Raw genomic sequence first — 18,718 nt, forward strand, 5'->3', positions numbered from 1 at the left:
CACCCTAGTCAGCCCCCTCCCGGAGGGTAGAAGGGGTTTAGCTGGGTGTGTGGGCCTGGGGCGGGGTCCTGAGCAGGCGGGACCATGTGCACAGAACAGGCCCCAGGTGTCTCCCCAGGGTAGGGTGGGAGTAAGCGGCAGAAGCCCGCTGGGTGAGGAGTCCTGATGCGGCCACCTCCACCCTCTGCGTCCACAGTCCCGGGGGACCTGTCTGTCCTTTATTCACTTGATTTGTTCAGTATTTTCTGCCACCCGGTTGGGCCCAGGCTCAGTCTGGGTGCTGAGGGTGATAGGGTGCAGGCATAGGGCCTGGTGTGGCTTCCCCGTGTCACCCTGCCACACACATGGCTTCTCACCAGGTTGGCTGAGCAGGTGGACAGGCACCGGGCTAGAGGGGGTGCCCAGGGGCCTGGGCCCAGAGTCTGGTGAGGTGGTGAGGTGGTGAGTCTGGTGAGGTGACCACAGAGTGCGGACCTGGTCGGCGTGTCCAACGACCCTGGGCTGGGCTGGGCTGGGCCTGCCTTGTAGTGTGTGTGTGTGCCTGCAGGGGGCAGGCTGGCATGGGGCCTTGGGTTTGGCACACTCTGGACCTCTGATCCCTTGGACAGGGGGCTGGAGCCCAGGCGTCAGCTGAGCACTAGGGGCTCACAGTAGCCGCAGGCCGGGTTCTGAAGCATCCCTCCCACGCTCTGGGCGTCCAAAGAACCCACAGCAGGGGCTCTAAGGGGGAACTGCGCCCCCCCCCACTTGCACAGCAGCCCTGTCCCGCAGCTGCCCGGGGTGTGGGGGGCCCGGGCGGGCCGCCCCGTGCTCTCCCAATGACCCACGAGGGAGGGCCGTTGACCTCCTGCAACCACAGTGGCCGGGGAAGACGGGGGTCGGCTGTGCCCCTAAGAGCAGGATGGAACTCTCCCCGGGCCAGGGCGCCCTCCCTGCCCCCGAGGGCTGAGACACAGCCTCCTCTCAAGGCCGAGGGGACCGCAGGCGGCCCTTCTGGGGAGCAGCGACTCCCTGCTCCTGCTTTCCCCCCAGCGTGTCTGTCCACAGCGCACGCAGGGGTGCTGGGCACGGTCATTCCTGTGCGCCTCATTTTCCCATCGCAGCACCAGTCACACCGATTCTCCCGTGAGCATGCATTCAACTGGTTTTTCTCCTCCAGCACTTACAAGAACTTTATCACAACTTGTGTCCGAGCATTTGGATTTTTGCAGCTTGAACTCTGAGGCTGCCTACAGGCCGGACTCAGAGGCCTGGGAATCGGCCTGCGCTTTCGTTCCATGAGCCAATCCGGAACCAGGACCTGGACCAGCGCCGAGCGTGCCACCCGGGGCTCTGCCGCAGCCCTGCTTGCCGCAGGGCGTTGGCAGCCCGCTGAGCCGCCCAGCAGCCCCACCTGCCAGAGAACCCACGGCGTACACGGGTGGTCGTCTGCTCCTGTGTCACTCATCTCTGTGATCAGCAGTTCCTGTACTTCTGCCTTTAGAAAACTTCCTCTATGCCCCCTGACTTTGAGGATTTTATTTTTAGAGAGAGGGGGCCCTGGCTGGTGTGGCTCAGTGGACTGAGCTCTGGCCTGCGAGCCCAAGGGTCACCGGTTCGATTCTGGGCCCCCAGTTGGGGGTGTGCAGGAGGCAACCACACACTGATGTTCCTCTCCCTCCCTTTCTCCTTCCCTTCCCCTCCATCTAAATAAATAAATATCTTTAAAAAAAGAGAGGTGGGGGAGAGAGAAACATTGATGTGAGAGAGAAGCATCGACTGTTGCCCTTTGCAGGTGCCCCAAACAGGGACCAAACCCACAATCCGGGCATGTGACCTGACCCGGAATCAAATCGGTCGCTTTTTGAGACTCGGCTCAACCGCTGAGCCACACCAGTCAGGGCTGCGTCCCCTCCACTGTGGAGCCCCTGATATGCAAATCCTACCTGCATTCGTTCCGGAATGTTTGTCAACACCCCGTGAACCTAGTCTCGTGTCAGTTGTTATTACTTTATTACTAGTCCAGGATTCAGAACTGCAGGATAGACGGGGGCTCTCCATTCGGTGACAGGTGTGAGCAACTCCGGTGTCCGTGAACAGATGGATAAACGCAGCGTGGGTGGCAAGAGGGTTTTGTGGAGAGCGACCTGCCAGGGCCACCTGACCGGGAATCCCTGGGGGCAGGTCGTGCTGGGTGGTCATGCCCCAGGCCTGTAACTCTCTAGTGGGAGGGTTTAAGCCGCGCCCCTGAAATACCACAGGTGATACCTCTCCAAGAGGGTATTAACCTTCAAGAGGGCACATAATCTTGTTAGCTATTGAACTCTCCACACTTAAAAATAGTCAAGATGGTAAATTTTATGTTGCACTTTTTACCGTATTTTTTTTTAAAAAGACCCTTCCTCCTAGCTCCTTCCCCCCCCCCCCCCCAGCAGACCACAGTAGCCCCCTTTTCCACCGGGTCTCCCACCCCCTTGAGCGCGGACTTGGCCCCCAAATCCCAGGGTGCCTGCTCCCGCCACCCAGCACCCCCTGCCGCACTCCCCGCCTGCGGAGTCTCCCCGGGTCCTCCTCACTCTGCTGAGAAACTCTCACGGTCGGGCCTCTCCCCCCACACCGGCCCCACCGGCGGCCCCCTCTGCTCCCTGCCTTGTCCCCCCGTGGAAGGGGGCAGCGTTTGCCAGCCCGGACTGCGCCTCTCTGGGGGTATTGATCCCTTTGGGCTGGGTCATTCTAAGGAAGAGCAGCCGTGGGAGGAGCCCTGGGAACCAAGAGGAAGTTACTCCTGGGAAAAGGACGTGCAGGTCAGCGAGGGAAACCCCCGTCTGCAAGGGCAGTTTCCTCGCTGTGCCGGGAGGGGCAGCCTATTTACGTTCCTAGAGACTCCCCGAGGAGGAGGCAGGCGCTCCCTTCCGCCGGCACAGCAGCCCGGCTCGGCTGGGCCGCACCTCCCGTGACAGACTCCCCGCCGCAGGCCGCTGCTGTCCTCGTGCGCGGACGCCGGTATTCCAGGGACTGGCTCCCACCGTGTTGGAGGGTCGCCCGGTTGCCCCTGGGTTTCTCCCCTGTCTAAAGGAGGGGTACATGTTCTTAAACTTTAACTTGTTCTCTGCTGCTCACCTGTCTCGTGTCTACTTGCTCCTTAGACCAGCCAGAGTCTAGGAGGTGTTACCGGGAAAAATCGCAGCCCCCAAAAGCATCACATGCTGTGCTAAAGCCTCCGGGTGGGGCTTCAGACCAGGCACACCCAGCCGTGCTTCTGTGGACTGTGCGTAGTGCTTTGCGCTGAAAGCAGTTTCAGCTTCGGGCACCAGAGAAATCCCCGCCACTCCCCTTCCCTAGCAGAAACGGAATCTAGGGGTCTGGTTCCTAAATGAGAGGATCAGCTATAACCTCCTGTGGACCCACCCATGCGGCAGGGCGGATTTCTGTTTACTAAGCGTCTGCTCAGCTTTTCCTCCTGCAAGGGCCCGGGGACGCCCCCGAGGCACCTTCCTGCCCCTAGGTCAGAAGGTCACGTCCCTGTCTGTCTCCGAACCCCTGGCCAAGGCAGGGTCTGGGACCGGAGTGTCTGCGGGGCGCGTGCCTAGGGAGGCATGACACTTGGTGTCTTCCCCAGCTGATCTGTCCCCTGTCTGACCACTGGGACCTTGAGGGTGAAGTTTCTTCCTCCCCACACTGTCCATACGTGAAAACAGACATGCGACACTCCCACAAAAGCCACAGACAGACAGATTTCGGAGAGGCCACATCACAGGAAGGCCTTAAAGTCACAGCCTCACTCGGTCCTGTGTGTGTTCAGGCCCCTCATCCCCAGTGTGGAACGTACCTCCCCCCACACCCAGACCCTCGTCTGTGGGTGTGAGGGGCACCGGTGGTTCTCCTCTTCCTCCCGGCCCGCCTTTCACCCATCTTCCATCTGCTCAACACCCCTCCCAACTCCAATTACCCCGGAAACAGGTGGCCTCTGGGGCCCGCCCCTCTGCAGAGCTGCCCCCACGGGCCGGCGGCCTGGTCTGCGGTCCTGCGCTCCCCGGCCGCCACGCTGTGGCCCCCTGGCTGCCGGAGGGCCGCCCCTCACCCTGCACTCCCTGGTCTGGGCCCAGGCGCAATGAGCGCGGTCCCCAGGGGCTGCGCAGAGGCAACCAGGGCTTGTCGAGGCCGAGACCACTGCCCTGCTACCCGAGTCCTCCAGCCGAAAGCCTTAGGCAGCACTTTAACCGAGTGGAATATCAGGTCGCTTGTCAGCAGAAATTTTATTTACTGGAATAATGGAGTTGGATGTACCCGTTGCTGACTGTTCAGGAAGCCTTTCAAACTCGGTGTAGATCCATTCTCGCTAATGAAAAAAAAATTTTTTTTTAGTTTTAATGTGTATCTAAGTCATACATGGATGTAGAGTGTCGAAGAGACCCACGTTTGTTCCAACAGAGCAACCAGCAGGCCCTCCTCCGTTTCCCCATCGCAGGAGCAACCACCTTCCCTCTCTCGGCCTATTGTTTCCGCGTTAGCCGGTTCCTGAATCACACACCCTTGTTCCTTTTTGAGCTGCAGGCCCCGGGTGGGGACCTGCCGCTGTGCAGGGAGCCGCCCTGGCCACCTTGGCAGCAGCGACCCGGACGGCCGGGGCCACACGCCCGCTGGAAGGGGGCCACTGCGCCTGCTCTCTGGGGTGCACGCCCCCTGGGGGGCTGTCACGCCGGCCCCTCCCCCTGTGGGAGTCTCCACGGGCTGCTCTGGCCTCCTCACAACACAGGGCGGCTGGCTTCCGGAGACGGGAAGGAGCGGCCGGTGTTCTAAGTCCTGGGCCCGGAGAGCCGCCCGCGTCACTCTGCACGCTTCAGCCGATGGGCGGCCACACGGCCTGTCCGGGTTCAAGGGAGGGGATGCAGGTTGTTTCTATTTAATTTAGGAATTTTATATATTTAAGATGTACAGTCAATGATTTTCAAAAGATTTTATTTCAGAGGGAGGGGAAGGGAGGAAGGGAGGGAAACACGGGCGTTTCGGTCTGGGTGCACACCATGAAAGGACCACAGTACTCAACCCCATCACCACACCCGCCACCCGCCTCGTGGTCGCCAGCCTCGTGGTCACCACGCCGTCTTTGTGGTAAGGACGCCTAAGGTCTGCCCTCCTGCCCTGGCCGGGTTGCTCCGCGGGTCCGAGCATCGCCCCCGTACACCAAGGCTGTGGGTTCAACCCCCGGGCAGGGCACACACAGGAACCAACCACCGCGTGCATAGGTCAGGGGACCAACAAATCAATGTGCGTCTCCCTTAAAACCAGTTTAAAAAATCTACCCCTCAGCGAATTTCAAGCACGAAACAGAACTGTTAACTGTGCCTCCACGCCGCACCTTCCATCCCAGAACCACTGGTTTTCGGACCGAAACCTGTGCCCCCGACCTACGTCTCCGGACTCCGCTGCCCTCCCCGGCCCCGGGGACCGCCGTCCTGCGGCCCTCACTTCAGGCCAGAGGCCCCGCGTGAGGACACACGGTCCCTGTCCTTCTGTGCTCGGCCTGTGACACTTCGCAGTGTCCTGTGGTTGGTCCGTGGTGTCCTAAGTGGCAGGATGTCCTTTTCAGGGTTTTTTAAGAACTGATTTGAGAGGGTGTGTGTGTGGGGGGGGGCAGGGGGAGACGGCAATGGGAACACGGAGCCGCGCTGCCCCCAGGCGTCCAGCCCCTGCCCCTCCTCGTCCCCGACCCCTCCCCAGGCTCCCCGCCCTGCCTGCTGCTGGGAGCCGCCCTGGTCGGTGACGTCCGTGCCCCCGTGGCAGCGGTCTGGACACCCTGGCCGGCAGCGCCCTGCCCCGTGGCCGTGTGGCCCCGTGGTCCAAGCAGCCGCATGGGGCCTCTGCGCGGTCTCCCCGCCCGCCCCTCCCTCCCAGCTGCGCGGGCCCAGGTGCTGCCACTCCGCGCCGGGCTGTCTCTGCACCGGGGCCTCTCTGCACTGGAACGGGAGGGGGGCCAGTTTTCTCTCCCAGGCGGGCGGGTTGCAAGATATAAAAGCCCGGAAACCCCCTCATCCAAACACCAGACGGCCAGACGCTCATCGCTCCTCTCCCGGGTACTTGGTTCTGGAAGGCTCTGGGCACAGGAGCAGCAAGGGGACGGACGCCTTGGGGACGGCAGGATGGCCGGCCTGAAAGCTGACCGAGGTGTGGGAGGAACCGGAGGCAGGCACGGTCACGTGTCCTTTGTCCCCTGTGGCACCAGCCCGGTGCCGAGTGGACAGTGGACCACAGCCTGCTGGTCTGGGTCATGGTCATGGCCCAGTGTGCCGAATTTTTCTTTGAAGAAAGTACACTATAGCCCTGGCTGGTGTGGCTCAGTGGACTGAGTGCCGGCCTGTGAACCAAAGGGTCGCCAGTTCGATTCCCAGTCAGGGCATATGCCTGGGTTGTGGGCCAGGTCCCCAGTAGCGGGCGAGTGAGAGGCAACCACACATTGATATTTCTATCCTCTTTCTCCCTCCCTTCCCTTCTCTCTGAAAATAAAATCTTAAAAAAAAAAAAAAAGAAAAGAAAGTGCACCGTAACTAGACCAGATGGACTTGTATCTGGTAACACCACCCCCTGGAAAAGGCAAGGTGAGCCCCAGGCCCCTGGTTACCCCAGTTCTCATGCTCGTTTCTGGCAGCTCCTGGGGACGCCAACCTGTAACCTGTGGCCCCCCAGGTTGTTGGGGAAGGAGCACAGGCTGAGGTCAGGCCTGCGGGGAGGGGGTGCTGTCCAGAGACCCACCGTGTCTGTCCCCGCGTCCCTGAAGTAGTGGGACAGTGGATGTCAGGATGCCAGAGCAGTGGCTGGGCCAGGCCGGGCCGCCAGGGGCCCGCGCTCCTCCCGCAACCCCCGGCTGGGAAGGCCGGTCTGAGGGCCCCTCTCACACCCGGCAGGTTCCAGCTCGCTCTGTCCCTGCTCCTGGGTGTGGCCAGGGTGCGGGATCAGGACTGCAGGCTCTGAGGTTCCCTCAGGACAAGGGGTGGGGCCGGGGCTGGGGCCCTGGCCTCGGAAGAGGGGGAGGGGTCTCACAGGACCCTGGCCCTACCCTGTGGACCAGCGGTCCAGCGGCCCAGCACCCGGCAGGCAGAGAGGAAGCGGTGTGGCAGGGAGGGACACAGCCGTTGCAGCAGCACGGGGGGGGGGGGGGGGGGGGGGGGGGGGGGGGGCGCGAGCTGGCCCCTTGCACACCGATTACCCTTCTCATCAGCCGGACCAAGGTGCCGGCACCAGTCCGCCCTGGGGCCAGCCCTGTGCATCGCCCTGGAACTGACAGGGGGTCTCCCGAGGGCGGCGACCCCAGCTCGGCTGTGGGGGCGGAGCCTGAGCCGTGTCTCTGGCCCCAGGCCCAGGGGCACGCGGCTGCCCTGGTCTCCCGGCAGCGGTGCCTCGCACACCAGGCCGCCCTTCACATCTGATTTTATTCCATGACACTGATTCGCTGCAAAGCCCGTTCCCGGGGCGGGGGAGGCCGTGGGGGCCCGGCAGAGGGGGGCTGGCCTCCCGGGGGTCCGGCAGGCACCACTCTGCCGCGGCGAGCGCGGGCCAGGCCTCAGTCCCCCGGCCAGCACCCCCCTCCTCTCCAGTTCATTTAAAAACTGAGCTGCAAAAATAAAATAGAATGAAAAAAAAAATAAAAATAAAACCCTGAGTTATTAAAAACCAAATTAAAAATCCCCTTTGGTGCCAAAAGGTCCTCTTCCGGAAGCCAGCGGGCGGGGCGCGAGGTAAGCGGGGTGCGGGGACGCTGCCTTCAGTCCTCCCGCTCAAGGTCACAGTCGCTCTCCTCCCCGTCCCGCAGGTGGTCCGAGTGGTCCCCGGCGCCCGGCCGCCTGAGGAGGGCGCTGTACTTGAGGGCGGCGGCCTCCGCCTGCAGCACCACCTGCACCAGGCTGAAGATGGTGATGACCTGCGGGAGCAGAGCCACGCGGTGACGCGGGCGCGTCTGTGGGGGCGGGGGGGGGCGCCCACGGGACAGCGGGGCCGGGGTCCGCGGGTGCTCTCTGTGCAGCTGGGCCCCGGGACCACTGCCTCTGCCCCTTGAGGCCTCTCTCTGGTGACGGTCCGAGAGCCGAGCCCACTCAGGTACCGAGGCCGCGGGGTCTTGGTGCCCCGTGCACAGGGGACCCTCGGCGTCGGGGGCAGAAGTGGGGCCTGGGCTGACCTTGGAGCACACCGTGGGCAAGAACTGTTTTATGTGATGCTGTGGGCAGGGGGGCCATGGCCTTTGTCAGGTTCTCAAAAGGTCCCCAAAGTTAAGTGCCCTGCTTTAGAGAGAGGGGGGGGCCTCCCCACGGCCTGCCCCTCCTCACAGCAGGCGTCCCCGGGGAGGGATGATGGTAAGCAGGGTGGGGGGCCGTGGGTGAGCTGGAGCCGAGTGCCGGGAGGCCGGGGGAGTGTGTGCCCCAGGGGCAGGAGGAGGGCGCCCCCAGAGCCGGGGCTGGGCAGGGGCGCAGGGGTGCTCGGGGAAAGCTGCCCAGTCCTGGGTCCCACCTGCTGCACCGGCTCCTGCTCCGTGTCCACAGGTCCCCAGGTCAGCGTGAGCTCCGGCTTCTTGCCCACTCTCCGGAAGCGGTGGGACCGGAGGGGCAGGGCCTAGGGGTGCGCACACCTGGGTGTCAGGCCCTGGGCTCCGGCTGCCACCTCCTAACCTTTCACCCCGCCAAGCCCTGACGCTGGGAAGCAGCCTCCTGCCTTGGCCCACCTCTGACTGGCCTCCAGAGAGCTCCCTGCCCTGAGCCCAGCCCGGCAGCTGGCTGCTCGACTGTCCAGGGGAGACCACCCCGCCCTCACCGCCTCTGGCCAGCTCCCCGCAGGCTCCGCCCGGCCCTCTGTGGCGGAGGCCGCACGGGGCCGGGCGTGTTCGTCCTTCGGGGGAAGCGGTGGGTCTGCCCAGCTCACCAGGACGTGGGCCGAGGGGGAGCAGGCACCTGAGGCTGGGGCGCTGCCGCCCCCTGCTGGCGCTGGGTCTGTTAGCACCCACTGAGGGCTGGGCTGTCTGGGAGGTGACCTAGACCTGAACTTCTGTCCTGCTCAAGGGACCTCAGGACCTCAGGACCTCAGGACGACGACCCTGACTGGTTCCAGCTGGGCCCTATTCTGTCTCTTCTAGAAGTTTTTACTCCGTTTTGTCGATATCATATTTACTCCATACTATGTGCTTTGGATGTTGAGAGATTCAAAGCCAGGGCTGGGAGCCAGGTGGTGACCTGCTAACCAGGTGGGGCCGAGGTCGGCTGCAACAGCCCCGCCAGGGGGCCGTAGGTACCAAGAACCTGGAATAACAGCCACCCAGGCCAGAGGCTGGCCTTTTCCTTTTGTTTTGGGGACATGGCTTCCACAGTGGCCGTGGACCACTCTTTCTGCTTTTCCTTCCTCCATGTTCCTATAAAAAGCTCTTGCAGAGCCTGCACGCCCCGCCGCCCTGCATTGGTTATGGGGGGACCTGCCTTCCAGCCGCCCGGGTCCTTGGAGAAGAGGCCCAAGCCTGACCCCTGGCCTGGATCCCCCATCCCAGCAGGTGCAGCTGGGTGTCTTGGCAGGGCCCACGGGTGGGCTTGGTGCTGGGTGGGGCTGGGGGACAAGGTCAAGGCGTCTCTACCCTCTGCCACCTTGTGCCAACGCGGCCCACACCTAGGCAAGGGCGCGGCTTGGATCCCCCAGAGTGGACAGGGACAGCAGGGTCCTCGGCCTGTGCCACTGTCCTCATGCTTGTGCGTCCACGGAGGGCTGGCCCCGGGCCAGGACCCCACCAGATGTGGGGACTGTGGTGGAGACCCCAGCAGAGGGGGTGGGCACAGGCAGGCAGAGTGTGTAGAGGCTGCAGCCCGGAGCCCATGAGCAGGGAGGCACGGGACCCGTGCGGCCCTGGCACCCATTTCCTAGTTGGCGCAATTCTGCACCCCACCGCTGGCCTTCGCCTGCCCAGAGGGCCCTAACTCCGGCCTGGGCGCCCCCGCACACTCACGTTGCAGTAGATGCGCTTCTGCACCCCGTAGCGCAGCACCAGCACGTCGAAGGCTTGGTTCAGGACGCCCAGCACCATGGCCTCTGACTCCAGGGGGCCACTCTCCTGCAGGGCAGGGCTCCTTCCAAGGCTCGGCCATGGGACACGGCCTCCCCCCAGGGCCCCCCGGCCCCCGTGTGAGCAGCTGCCCGGGAGGGGAGATGGGGCGAGGGGAAGGGGATGGGGACGGGGAGCCAGGGCGGCGGCCTCACCCGGACCAGGACGGCAAAGAAGAGGCTGGTGCTGAGCTCCTGCACGCGCTTGGACGCCATGCGGCGGTCATTGCAGTGCTCGGCCTGTTTCTGCACTTCGCTGGGCTCCAGGTCCGGCGGCGCGCTGTGGCCTGGAGAGAGGGTGCTCTGTGGGCGCCGGCCGCGGCTGGGTGGCGGGCAGCGTGGAGCCCCCGACCAGGCAAGGTGGGGCCTGGGAGGCCCACACAGCACGAAGGTGCTGCCCAGCTGCCAAGGCCGAGAACAGTGGGGCTGCTTCGGTCAGGGCCTCGGACCCCGGCCATTCTTTTTTTTTTTTTTTTAGATTTTATTTATTTATTTTTAGAGAGGGGAAGGCAGGGAGAGAGAGGAGAGAAACATCAATGTGCGGACCTCGATTGGTTGCCTCTTGCATGTCCCCAGCGGGGGACCTGGATGCATGTGCTCCGACTGGGAATCGAACCAGAGACCTTTCGGTTTGCGGGAGGACGCCCAACCCACTGAGCCACGCTGGTCAGGTCTGGGTTTCCATGGGCCCTAACGCGGCTTCCCCTACAGGGGCTCCCGGAGGCTGAGGTTCAGGCCCCGGCTCCCTGCTGCCTCGGAGCTCCCGCAGCCCCAGCAGCGAGGCCCCCCTGGTCACCTACCGGGGGGTTGGCGTCCCAGAGCCGTGCCCCCGCACAGCCCCGCGCCCCCTTACCCAGCGAGGCGGCCAGGAGCCGGTGCACCATGACGTCGGCGAAGCGGCGGATGGGCGAGGTGAAGTGCGTGTAGAGCGGCACGTTGAGGGCGTAGTGCCGGAACTGCGCCTCGTCCCGCAGCGCCCCGGCGCAGAAGTACAGGGCCATCTGGGGGGGCGGGGCAGTCTCAGAGCCCGGCCGGGCCGCGCGGGGGCTCGCCACCCTGCCCGCCTCCGCCCCGCTCGCCCCCGATAACCCGTCCCGAGGCCCAGACCCAGGTCCGGTTCACAAGACCCTCCGCGGGGCAGGGGTTGTGACTGGGGCGCAGGCAGGGACACGGAGTTGCTCCCGGGGCCCGGCGAAGAGCCCCCGGCCGGCCCCAGAGCTGTGGCGCTGGGTGTCCTGGCCCCAGGCCCCGGAGCTGCCTGCCCTGCGTCTCCAGCTCGTAGGCTGGGAACTGAGGACGCACGTGGGCCTGGAAGCCAACGAACAGGTTGGTGTCCTGAGCCAGGGTCACGCCTCTCGGTGCGCTCGCTCAGCCAAGTGGACAGCCAGCTCCAGTTAGTCTGCTCTGGGCTGGGCCTGGGGCTGGTGGTGACCGCCCGGCTCCCCGGCCCGGCTTCTCTTCCAGCTCCCGTGGGGCCCCAGGTTATGTCCGGGGCAAGGCACAGGGGGAGGTGGCAGCTGCGTCCGCCCTGAGCCCCGTCTGGGCTCTGCTCTCAGAGGAGGCCCAGCTCCCCACGTGAGCCGGGGTGAGGAGGGCCGAGGACCCCGGCCCCCTTCCTGGCCGGTGCAGGCGTCTCTGGGCTGGGTGGGGCGGTGGGGCCCAGGGCTCTCCCTCAGAGACCGGCCCTCCCGGGGCCGCCCTGGTGTCCTGTTCCGGCAGCTCACTCGGGACTTCCCTGCGCACTGCTGCCACCTGCCCTGTCTCTGTCCTGCCCTCGGATCCCAAGGCAAAGGCAGGCCTCCGAGGTCACCGGCAGGAAAGGCCAGGAGAAGCCGTCCTTTCCAGGCGCTGGGTGACTCTGGGAAAGGCTCCTGTCCGTGGAGCTCCAGGGCTGGTGTGACCTTGGGGACGGCTTCCAGGGGCAGGGGATGGGGAACCCACGGGGCCTGCATGGCCCAGCCAGGGAGCATTTCTTTGGGACCTAGGGGCAGTTGGGGGCAGGGCAGTGCCGGGCCCAGTGGCCACAGGCATGCCCCGCTTCCCGGTGTGGGGTTTAAGGCACAATAACGACTGGGCCGGGTTAGGGCTGCCAGTCCAAACGGGCCCTGAAGGCTCCGGCCCTGGCAGAGCGCTGAGCTGCCAGGAGAGAGCCAGCTGTGGCCAATGGGGCGATCTGGCTCTCGAGAAGAAGGTGGACCGTGCTGAGCGGTGGAGCCCCTGGGAAGGGTCTGTCACCGCTCCAGCCGGGCTGCAGCCCGGAGCTGGCCGCGTCTGCACCCATACCTGCAGCTCCTGCCGGCCTGACCAGTCTGACGGGCCACCGGGCCGGCTCCTCCCCAGGGTGCTCGGGTGGCGGGGGCTGAGGCTCAGCCTCGGGGGCTGAGAGGCTGCCGGGAGCCAGCCATCCCCTAGCCCCAGGCTGCCCGCCCATCATCCCTCCTGCAGACGCGGGCCCACGGCCTGTTGCCTCTTCTCCCAGCCGGTGAGATGGAGAGCTCTCTACCTTGGGCCCACGGGCCACAGTGGGGGCTGGGGACCTCCCCCCCCGCGTGGCTGCTACAGGGAACACTCTTCCCCTCCAGGATCTCCGTCTGGCCCTGAGTTGCTGACCACCCCCCGTCCCCTCCCCAACCTGGCCTGGCCTACGGGGACTGGGCGCTGAGGACTCGGTGCGCGCCCGGCGGTAGCCCCCTGCCTTCTGCCGGGACACAGAGCTGGAGCCCGTGCGGAGGGCAGCCAGGCCCAAAGGGAGCCGCTCACCCGCCCAGACACGCGGTCCTGGAGCAGGTGAGGCAGGTACGACTGAGTTGGAGGAGCAGATCAGGCTCAGCCCGGGGCCCACCTGCCCCAGGTGTCGCCTGGGGGCGTCTTCCCCTCCCCTCCCCTCAGGTCCTCTGTGTGTGCAGAGATCGCGGGTGCTCCCGGGAGAAGGGGGTGGGTGGGGGAAGGCCCCCCTCACCTGCATAGGCCGGGAGCACATGTTGGTGAGCACCTCCTTCCGGGCCAGGGAGTACTTGTCGTCTCCAAATATTCTGGTCAGACTTTCCTGGAAGCAAACCCGTGCGATACGTGGTCAGGCTTGGGGAGAGGTTCTGTGGCCCTTGTCCCCCACTGGGCCTCTGAGACCCGGCTCTAGGGAGGAAGGGTCACCGGAGGCGCCCAGCCTGCTCAGGTGGCCGTGGGCGAGGTGCGCGGGGGCCGGCGAGCCCCCAGCCTGGGTCCCCCACTGGGCCTGCCTCAGGGGCGACGGCTCGGAGGCCAGGCCTTTCTCCCGTGGCGGCTGGCCTGGACAGGCCGTTTCCGGCTGTCTGACCCAAGGCACCCCACCCGCCCGGGCCCGGGGCCCAGGTGGGAGGAGTCTCCCTCCCGGGGGCAGGGCTAAGGCCACGGCCCTCTGCGCTCCCTGCAGCTGAGCTCCACGCAGTGCACAGCTGACGCCGCTCGCCATTAAAAACACGCTCTGGCCCCCACGAGCCCGCCCAACCCCGGCCGCGGGACCCCCGCCCGCAGCTGAGCCTCCGGTGGCGCCCCTCGCTGGCGCTGGGGGTGAGCACGGCCCACCGCCAGGGCCTCGGGGACTCGGAGGCCTTCTCCTCAGGGCCTCCTCGCTCTCTTGCGGGGGGGTCCTGGCTGGAGGGAACAGACCCCGGTGGGGGGCAGAGGCTGCTGTACCCCCAACTTCCAGGCCTTCCCCCGCTTCCCCCAAGCGGGGCCCCTCCTGGCCTCTTCTCACCCGCCGGAGCCCGGCACTCACGTTGAGGGCCCCAGCGGAGCTGAAGTCCATGGGCAGCCCCATCTGGTTGCAGAACTCCACCAGGTCGTTGAGCATCTTGGTCTGGGGTGGGGGGTGCCGGCGCAGCAGCGCCGTCTCCGGGAAGGAGCGGTAGACCCTGTGCGCCACCGCCATGTTGGCCAGGAGCATGAACTCCTCCACGAGCCTGCGGGGGTGGGGGGTGGGGGAGCCGGTCAGGGGCCACACCCCCGCTCTCCGCCCCGGGCTCTCTGCTGGCAGGCTTTCTCGCAGCCCTGGCCTCAGCCTGGCGAGGCCCTCCTGCCGTCCGATCTATGTGGTTCCTCGGGGCGCCTTCTCTCGCGCCCCTGCTCACCCCGCGCCGCACTACCAGTCCGCACGGCTCCTCTCTGCAGCGCTGGCTTGTGCGCCGCCTCCCCCCGCGCCAGACGGGGCCCCCGGAGAGCAGGCTCGGGGTCCGTCCGACTCTCCGTGGTCACCCCAGGGCTTCACCTGCCTGAAGCGCAGAAGGTGCCCAGGGAGGACCCCCGGTGAGTGACCAGCATCCCAGAACACCCAGGGGCACCGCAGCTGTAACAACACAGGGTGGGCCCACAACCCAGTGCCCTTCCGCCCCCGGGAGTGCTGGGCTCCCCTCCCCCCGGGGCACGAGAGGTTCTGTGGCTGAGCGGGAGCGTCCCAAACAGCAGGAGGAAACCCACATCGTGGGACGAGGCCAAGGTGCCGCTGGGGTGTTCCAGCCCCAGACGGTCAGTCTCTTAGGGGTTGGCGCTCTGGCTTTGCCTCACTCGTGTGTATCAGAGTCACCAATATGTACAAATGGATGCGGCTCGCCAGGGACCTGGGGGAGGAGGGCCGATGGCAGATGGAGGAAGGGGCCGGAGCTGAGGCGACGGGCCAAGTGGGAGGCTGGACCTCAGAGGCCTGGGGTCAGTGACCCCCCCCAGTGCAACCTGGGGCAGCCACGTGTCGCTGCCCGGCCTGGGGCTCCATGGGTCACACGCATGCACAAGGCTGAGCCTCTGGGGGGCCTCAGGCGCGTTTTGGTGCCGTGGTGGCCGGGGTACCCTGAGTGGGGAGAGAGCGCCTTGCCCAGGACAGGAACGACTCTCCCCTGCCTTAATCGGAACCCCAGGCGGCATGCCCAGCCCGTGCTTCTCCTGCGAGGGCAGGAGAGGGCAGGGAGGAAGTTCCAGCAGGCCAGGGAGCGGCCTGACGCCCGGCACGAACTTCCCTTCCTAGAGGTGTGGGTGGAGCTGCAGGGTCGGCCCGGTCAGCTCGCCAAGCCCCTGCAAAGAGAAGCAGCCGGGGGGGTGCAGTGGGCAGTGGGGTAGAGAGCGAGAGCTCCGTGTGCGGGGCCCCTCCTCCCCCGACACCGGGCCTGCCTCAGCAGAAGCACGGCTCTGCCACGCTGTCCCCACGGCGCAACTACCTCTCCCAGAAGCCCTCCCTACAAGCCCCACACCCCAGCCCCTCCTCTACAGGACTGCTTTGCACGGCCCACTGCGGGGCAGGGACAGCCTGGGCCTCTGCTGGCCCGAGCACCTTGCAGGAAGCGGGAATGAGGAGTTTCTTTGTTCCCACCAGGATGCCCTAAGAGCCTCTGAAGTGGCCATCCAGACCCTTGCCCTCCCCACACCTGCCCTTGAGCACAGCACTTCCTATTGGAAAACCCTCGAGTTCAAGCCCCTGAACCCGACCACCAAAAACCCCCCAAGACGAGGTCTGGACCTGGTTCCACGGGCTCTTGCTGCAGGACCCTGAGGGGGTCACAGGCCCCCCCACCCCTCCTGCTCAGGAGCACTGAGCAGCAGTGCCCGTCTCCCAGAGCGGCTGCGGAGGCCTCCGGAACAAGGGCCGACGCTGTGCCCGCCCAGCCCTGAGCCTCAAGACGGGAGGGGCGCTCTCTCCCCACTTGCCCTCCCCTCCACGCCCACTGGCCGCCTGGGGTCTCCCCAGAGTGCTCTGGGACTCCCACCCTGCCACCTCTCCCCCACTCCCCGGGCCTTCCCGGAGGCCCGGGCTGCTCTGGGGTCACCTGCGTCATGGGCTAGCATCATCTAACTCTTCGTGGTTGGTTTCCTTTCTCAGCGCCTGTCAGCCCGGAGGAGTCTCAGTTCCCGGCCCACGAGTGTCCGGCTCGATGCATCGCCTGCTCTCAGTCAGGCGTTGCAGGCCATCGCCACCCACATGCTTCAGACGCATACGGCCATTCATTCGTGTGTTCACTCAGCAAACGTGACTGTGTGCCAGGCAGGTCTAGACCTGTCTCCCTGCGCAGTCCCAGAATCCCTGGGGGTGGGGGTACACGTGTTTCTCAGAGCCCCCCCAGTCTCCAGCCCAGCGGCAGGCCAGGGTGAAGACCCTGGGCTGCGTTTTGCCAGCGTGGCCAGCAGGGGGCAGCACAACGCCACAACAGGGCTGTGGTCAGGCGGCAGGGCTAAGTAGCCCGGCTGAGCCGGACGGTGGCTTCTGCCCGTCCCCCCCCACCCTGCTTGGTCAGAGGAACGGAATGCTTGGGCAGCCTCCCCGGGCCGAGCCACGTTCCCGCTCCCGGTTCCTGCCTCACCTCTCAGGGTCTCAGGAGAGGAGAAGGGTAGAAAAGGGGTGGGAGGGGGGGCCCACGCCCAGGGCCCCAGGCACTGACAACAGACCCCAGTCCAGCAGCTTCTCCAGTGGCCCCACTATCTGTCCCCCTGGACGGCTGGTTTAGTGCTGCGAGCTGTCTGGGGCTGGTGAGAGAAAAACAAGCGTGCTCTTACCGACCTTGAGAGCCAAGTCTGGTGCAGCTTTGGACGCGGAGGCTGACCTTGGACAGGCCCCTCCCCAGGTGCCTTCGGGAGGCTCCGGTTCCCCTGTGTGTCTCACCTCTCCCTTGCACAGGGCGGCAGGGCCTGGGAGGGCAGCCTGCGGACCCCCCTCCGAATCCGCCTGCTGATACTGAGCGCTCGTCCCAGAAACACGCCGGTGTCACCAACCCGGGAGGCAGCGCAGCCCCGAGCCCGACTCCCTGAGCCGGGCCAGTGTTCTCAGAGGGCTGCACAGGCCATTTCCCCACAACCTGTCCTCAACACCTCCTTGCACCGGCAGGTGGGGGGGTGGTGCTAGAGACCCTGGCAGCGTGTGAGCCTGGGGCCCGGGGCGGGCCCTGGAGCGCCCTGCAGGAGGGGCACAGTGCAGACAGGACTGGGTCCCCACGGAGCTCGGGGACAGGAGGGCCAAGGAAAAGCCAAGCAGCCAGCAACCAGACTGCAGAGCTCAGGATTCACCGTCAGCAACCTGGCCGGGCCCCTTGGGAGGCAGAGCTGAGCAGGGGCGGGGGGCGGGGTGAGCGTCCCAGCTCTCCTCTGGGGCCAGCCGAGGCCCCTCTCACCACGTCGACAGGCCTGCAGGCCGGTTTGCCGGGAGGACCAGCAGGGGGCCCCCACTGTCTTCCTTCCGAGGGACCTGGGACGTGGCAGGAGCAGCTTAGAACCCAGGAACTTCTGGGCAGGAGAGAGGAGCCTCAGTGTCCGAGCGGCAGCCCCGCAGCCCGAGGCCGGGGTCTCCGGGCTCCCCACTCAGTGCTTCCTCCTTCCCCGGAGCCGGAGGGCTGCGCTCAGCCAGGGCAAGCGAACCGCAGGGGGGTCAGGAGAGCAGCTCCGACAGGGGCCCCCCTGAGAGCAAGCAAGCACTGTTTCACCCTGTGGCCTCGCTCCTCTGGGGGCAGTGCACAGGCGCTGGCCCCCAGCCAGGCCTCAGTCAGCGCCCAAGCGGCTCTGGGTGGGTGGGGTGCCCCTCTGAGATCGAGCTGCGCACGGGGGTCTGGGGACCCGAGGGGGTGGGAGCCTGCGTGCTGCCCTGGCCTCGGACGGCGACCCTCCCCCGACAGCCCCCCACCCCCGGCGTAGCAGACACATGAGATCATCGTCCTGCTGGGGAGGGGGGGAGCGGAGCAGGAACTCAGCAACTGCCTGACAACTGCTCTAGGCAGGGGCTCCGGAGTGGCCGGCAGCCAGGACTACCTTCCAGAACAGCGAGCCAAGCCCTCGGAGACAAGGCCTCGGTCCCACGCCTGGCATCTGCTGAGCATCTGGAGCCAGTGCCACCGGGGGTCCGCTGCGCCGGAGGTCTGGGGCGGGCTCCGCGGTGACGGACAGTTGCACGGCCAGCCGCGGGCCGCGTGCTCCCTCACGGCACCCTGCCTGCCTGCGCTCTGGGCCTCCAGGTGCTGGAGGCAGAGGCAGGAGGGCCGGTGCAAGGCTTCTTCACTTCAGGGAGGGGCTGAGCCAGCCCAGAGGTGCCAGGGTCCCTCACCTGCTATGGCGGACGCCAGGTGAGACCACCAGCGACCCCCACACAAGTGCACGTACCCCTCCCACAACAACGCCCATTGGGCCCAGATGGACACTGCTCAGAGGTGTTACTGCCACTGAAAGAATAAGGCGTAAACACATAGGCAGTGCTGGAGGTAATTCTACTGGACATTTTTACTACGGACACTGCTGTGCCTTTGAGACGCCAGCGTGCCCTGCATCATGACTGTACAGGGAGGAGGTGCTGGGCGCAGCACCTGCTGCTCACCGGTGACTGAGCACCTCCTGTCTGTGCTCACCTGTCTGTGCTGCCAGTCCACGCCTGTCAAGGACCTGGACCAGGCGCCCCTCGGCTCGTCTGGAAGGCCGGGGCTCTGTTTTGTGTCTGTGGCTGCACAAGGCCTGCTCTGGTCGAGGCTCCTGCCCTCACCACCCCCCACCCCGACCCTTCTTCCTCGCTCAGGCCACGCTGCCTGCAGAGGGGAGGCCGCTTACCAGCTCAGCGGTGTTCCCTGAACCCCAGCTTTACTGCTCCCTAGCTGTGCAATTTCAGATCAATTTCTTAACCGCTCCGAATCTCAGTTTACACGAAAAATGGGATGCAATATGCAAGTGCCTGGCCTTA

General features: G+C 65.7%; 1 protein-coding gene across 3 annotated transcripts in view; it reads right to left on the reverse strand.

Annotated features, from left to right (window-relative positions):
• Positions 1–7,388: 7,388 nt before the first annotated feature.
• DIS3L2 (DIS3 like 3'-5' exoribonuclease 2) overlaps positions 7,389–18,718 on the reverse strand; it is a 260,872-nt gene continuing 249,542 nt past the window's right edge. For 2 of the 3 annotated variants that reach the window (XM_028509578.2, XM_036022709.1), the window contains 7 exons: positions 13,802–13,985; positions 13,007–13,093; positions 10,901–11,048; positions 10,204–10,334; positions 9,953–10,057; positions 8,479–8,580; positions 7,389–7,894 (listed from right to left, as the gene is read on the reverse strand). In XM_028509578.2, coding sequence (XP_028365379.1) covers positions 7,739–7,894; positions 8,479–8,580; positions 9,953–10,057; positions 10,204–10,334; positions 10,901–11,048; positions 13,007–13,093; positions 13,802–13,985 — 913 coding nt within the window. In that variant the 3' untranslated portion in view covers positions 7,389–7,738. Of the gene's footprint in view, positions 7,895–8,223; positions 8,581–9,952; positions 10,058–10,203; positions 10,335–10,900; positions 11,049–13,006; positions 13,094–13,801; positions 13,986–18,718 lie in introns of those variants that run through there. The other variant, XM_028509579.2, reaches the window with a different exon arrangement.

Source organism: Phyllostomus discolor, chromosome 4 (assembly GCF_004126475.2).
Source record: "Phyllostomus discolor isolate MPI-MPIP mPhyDis1 chromosome 4, mPhyDis1.pri.v3, whole genome shotgun sequence".
Taxonomy (NCBI): domain Eukaryota; kingdom Metazoa; phylum Chordata; class Mammalia; order Chiroptera; family Phyllostomidae; genus Phyllostomus; species Phyllostomus discolor.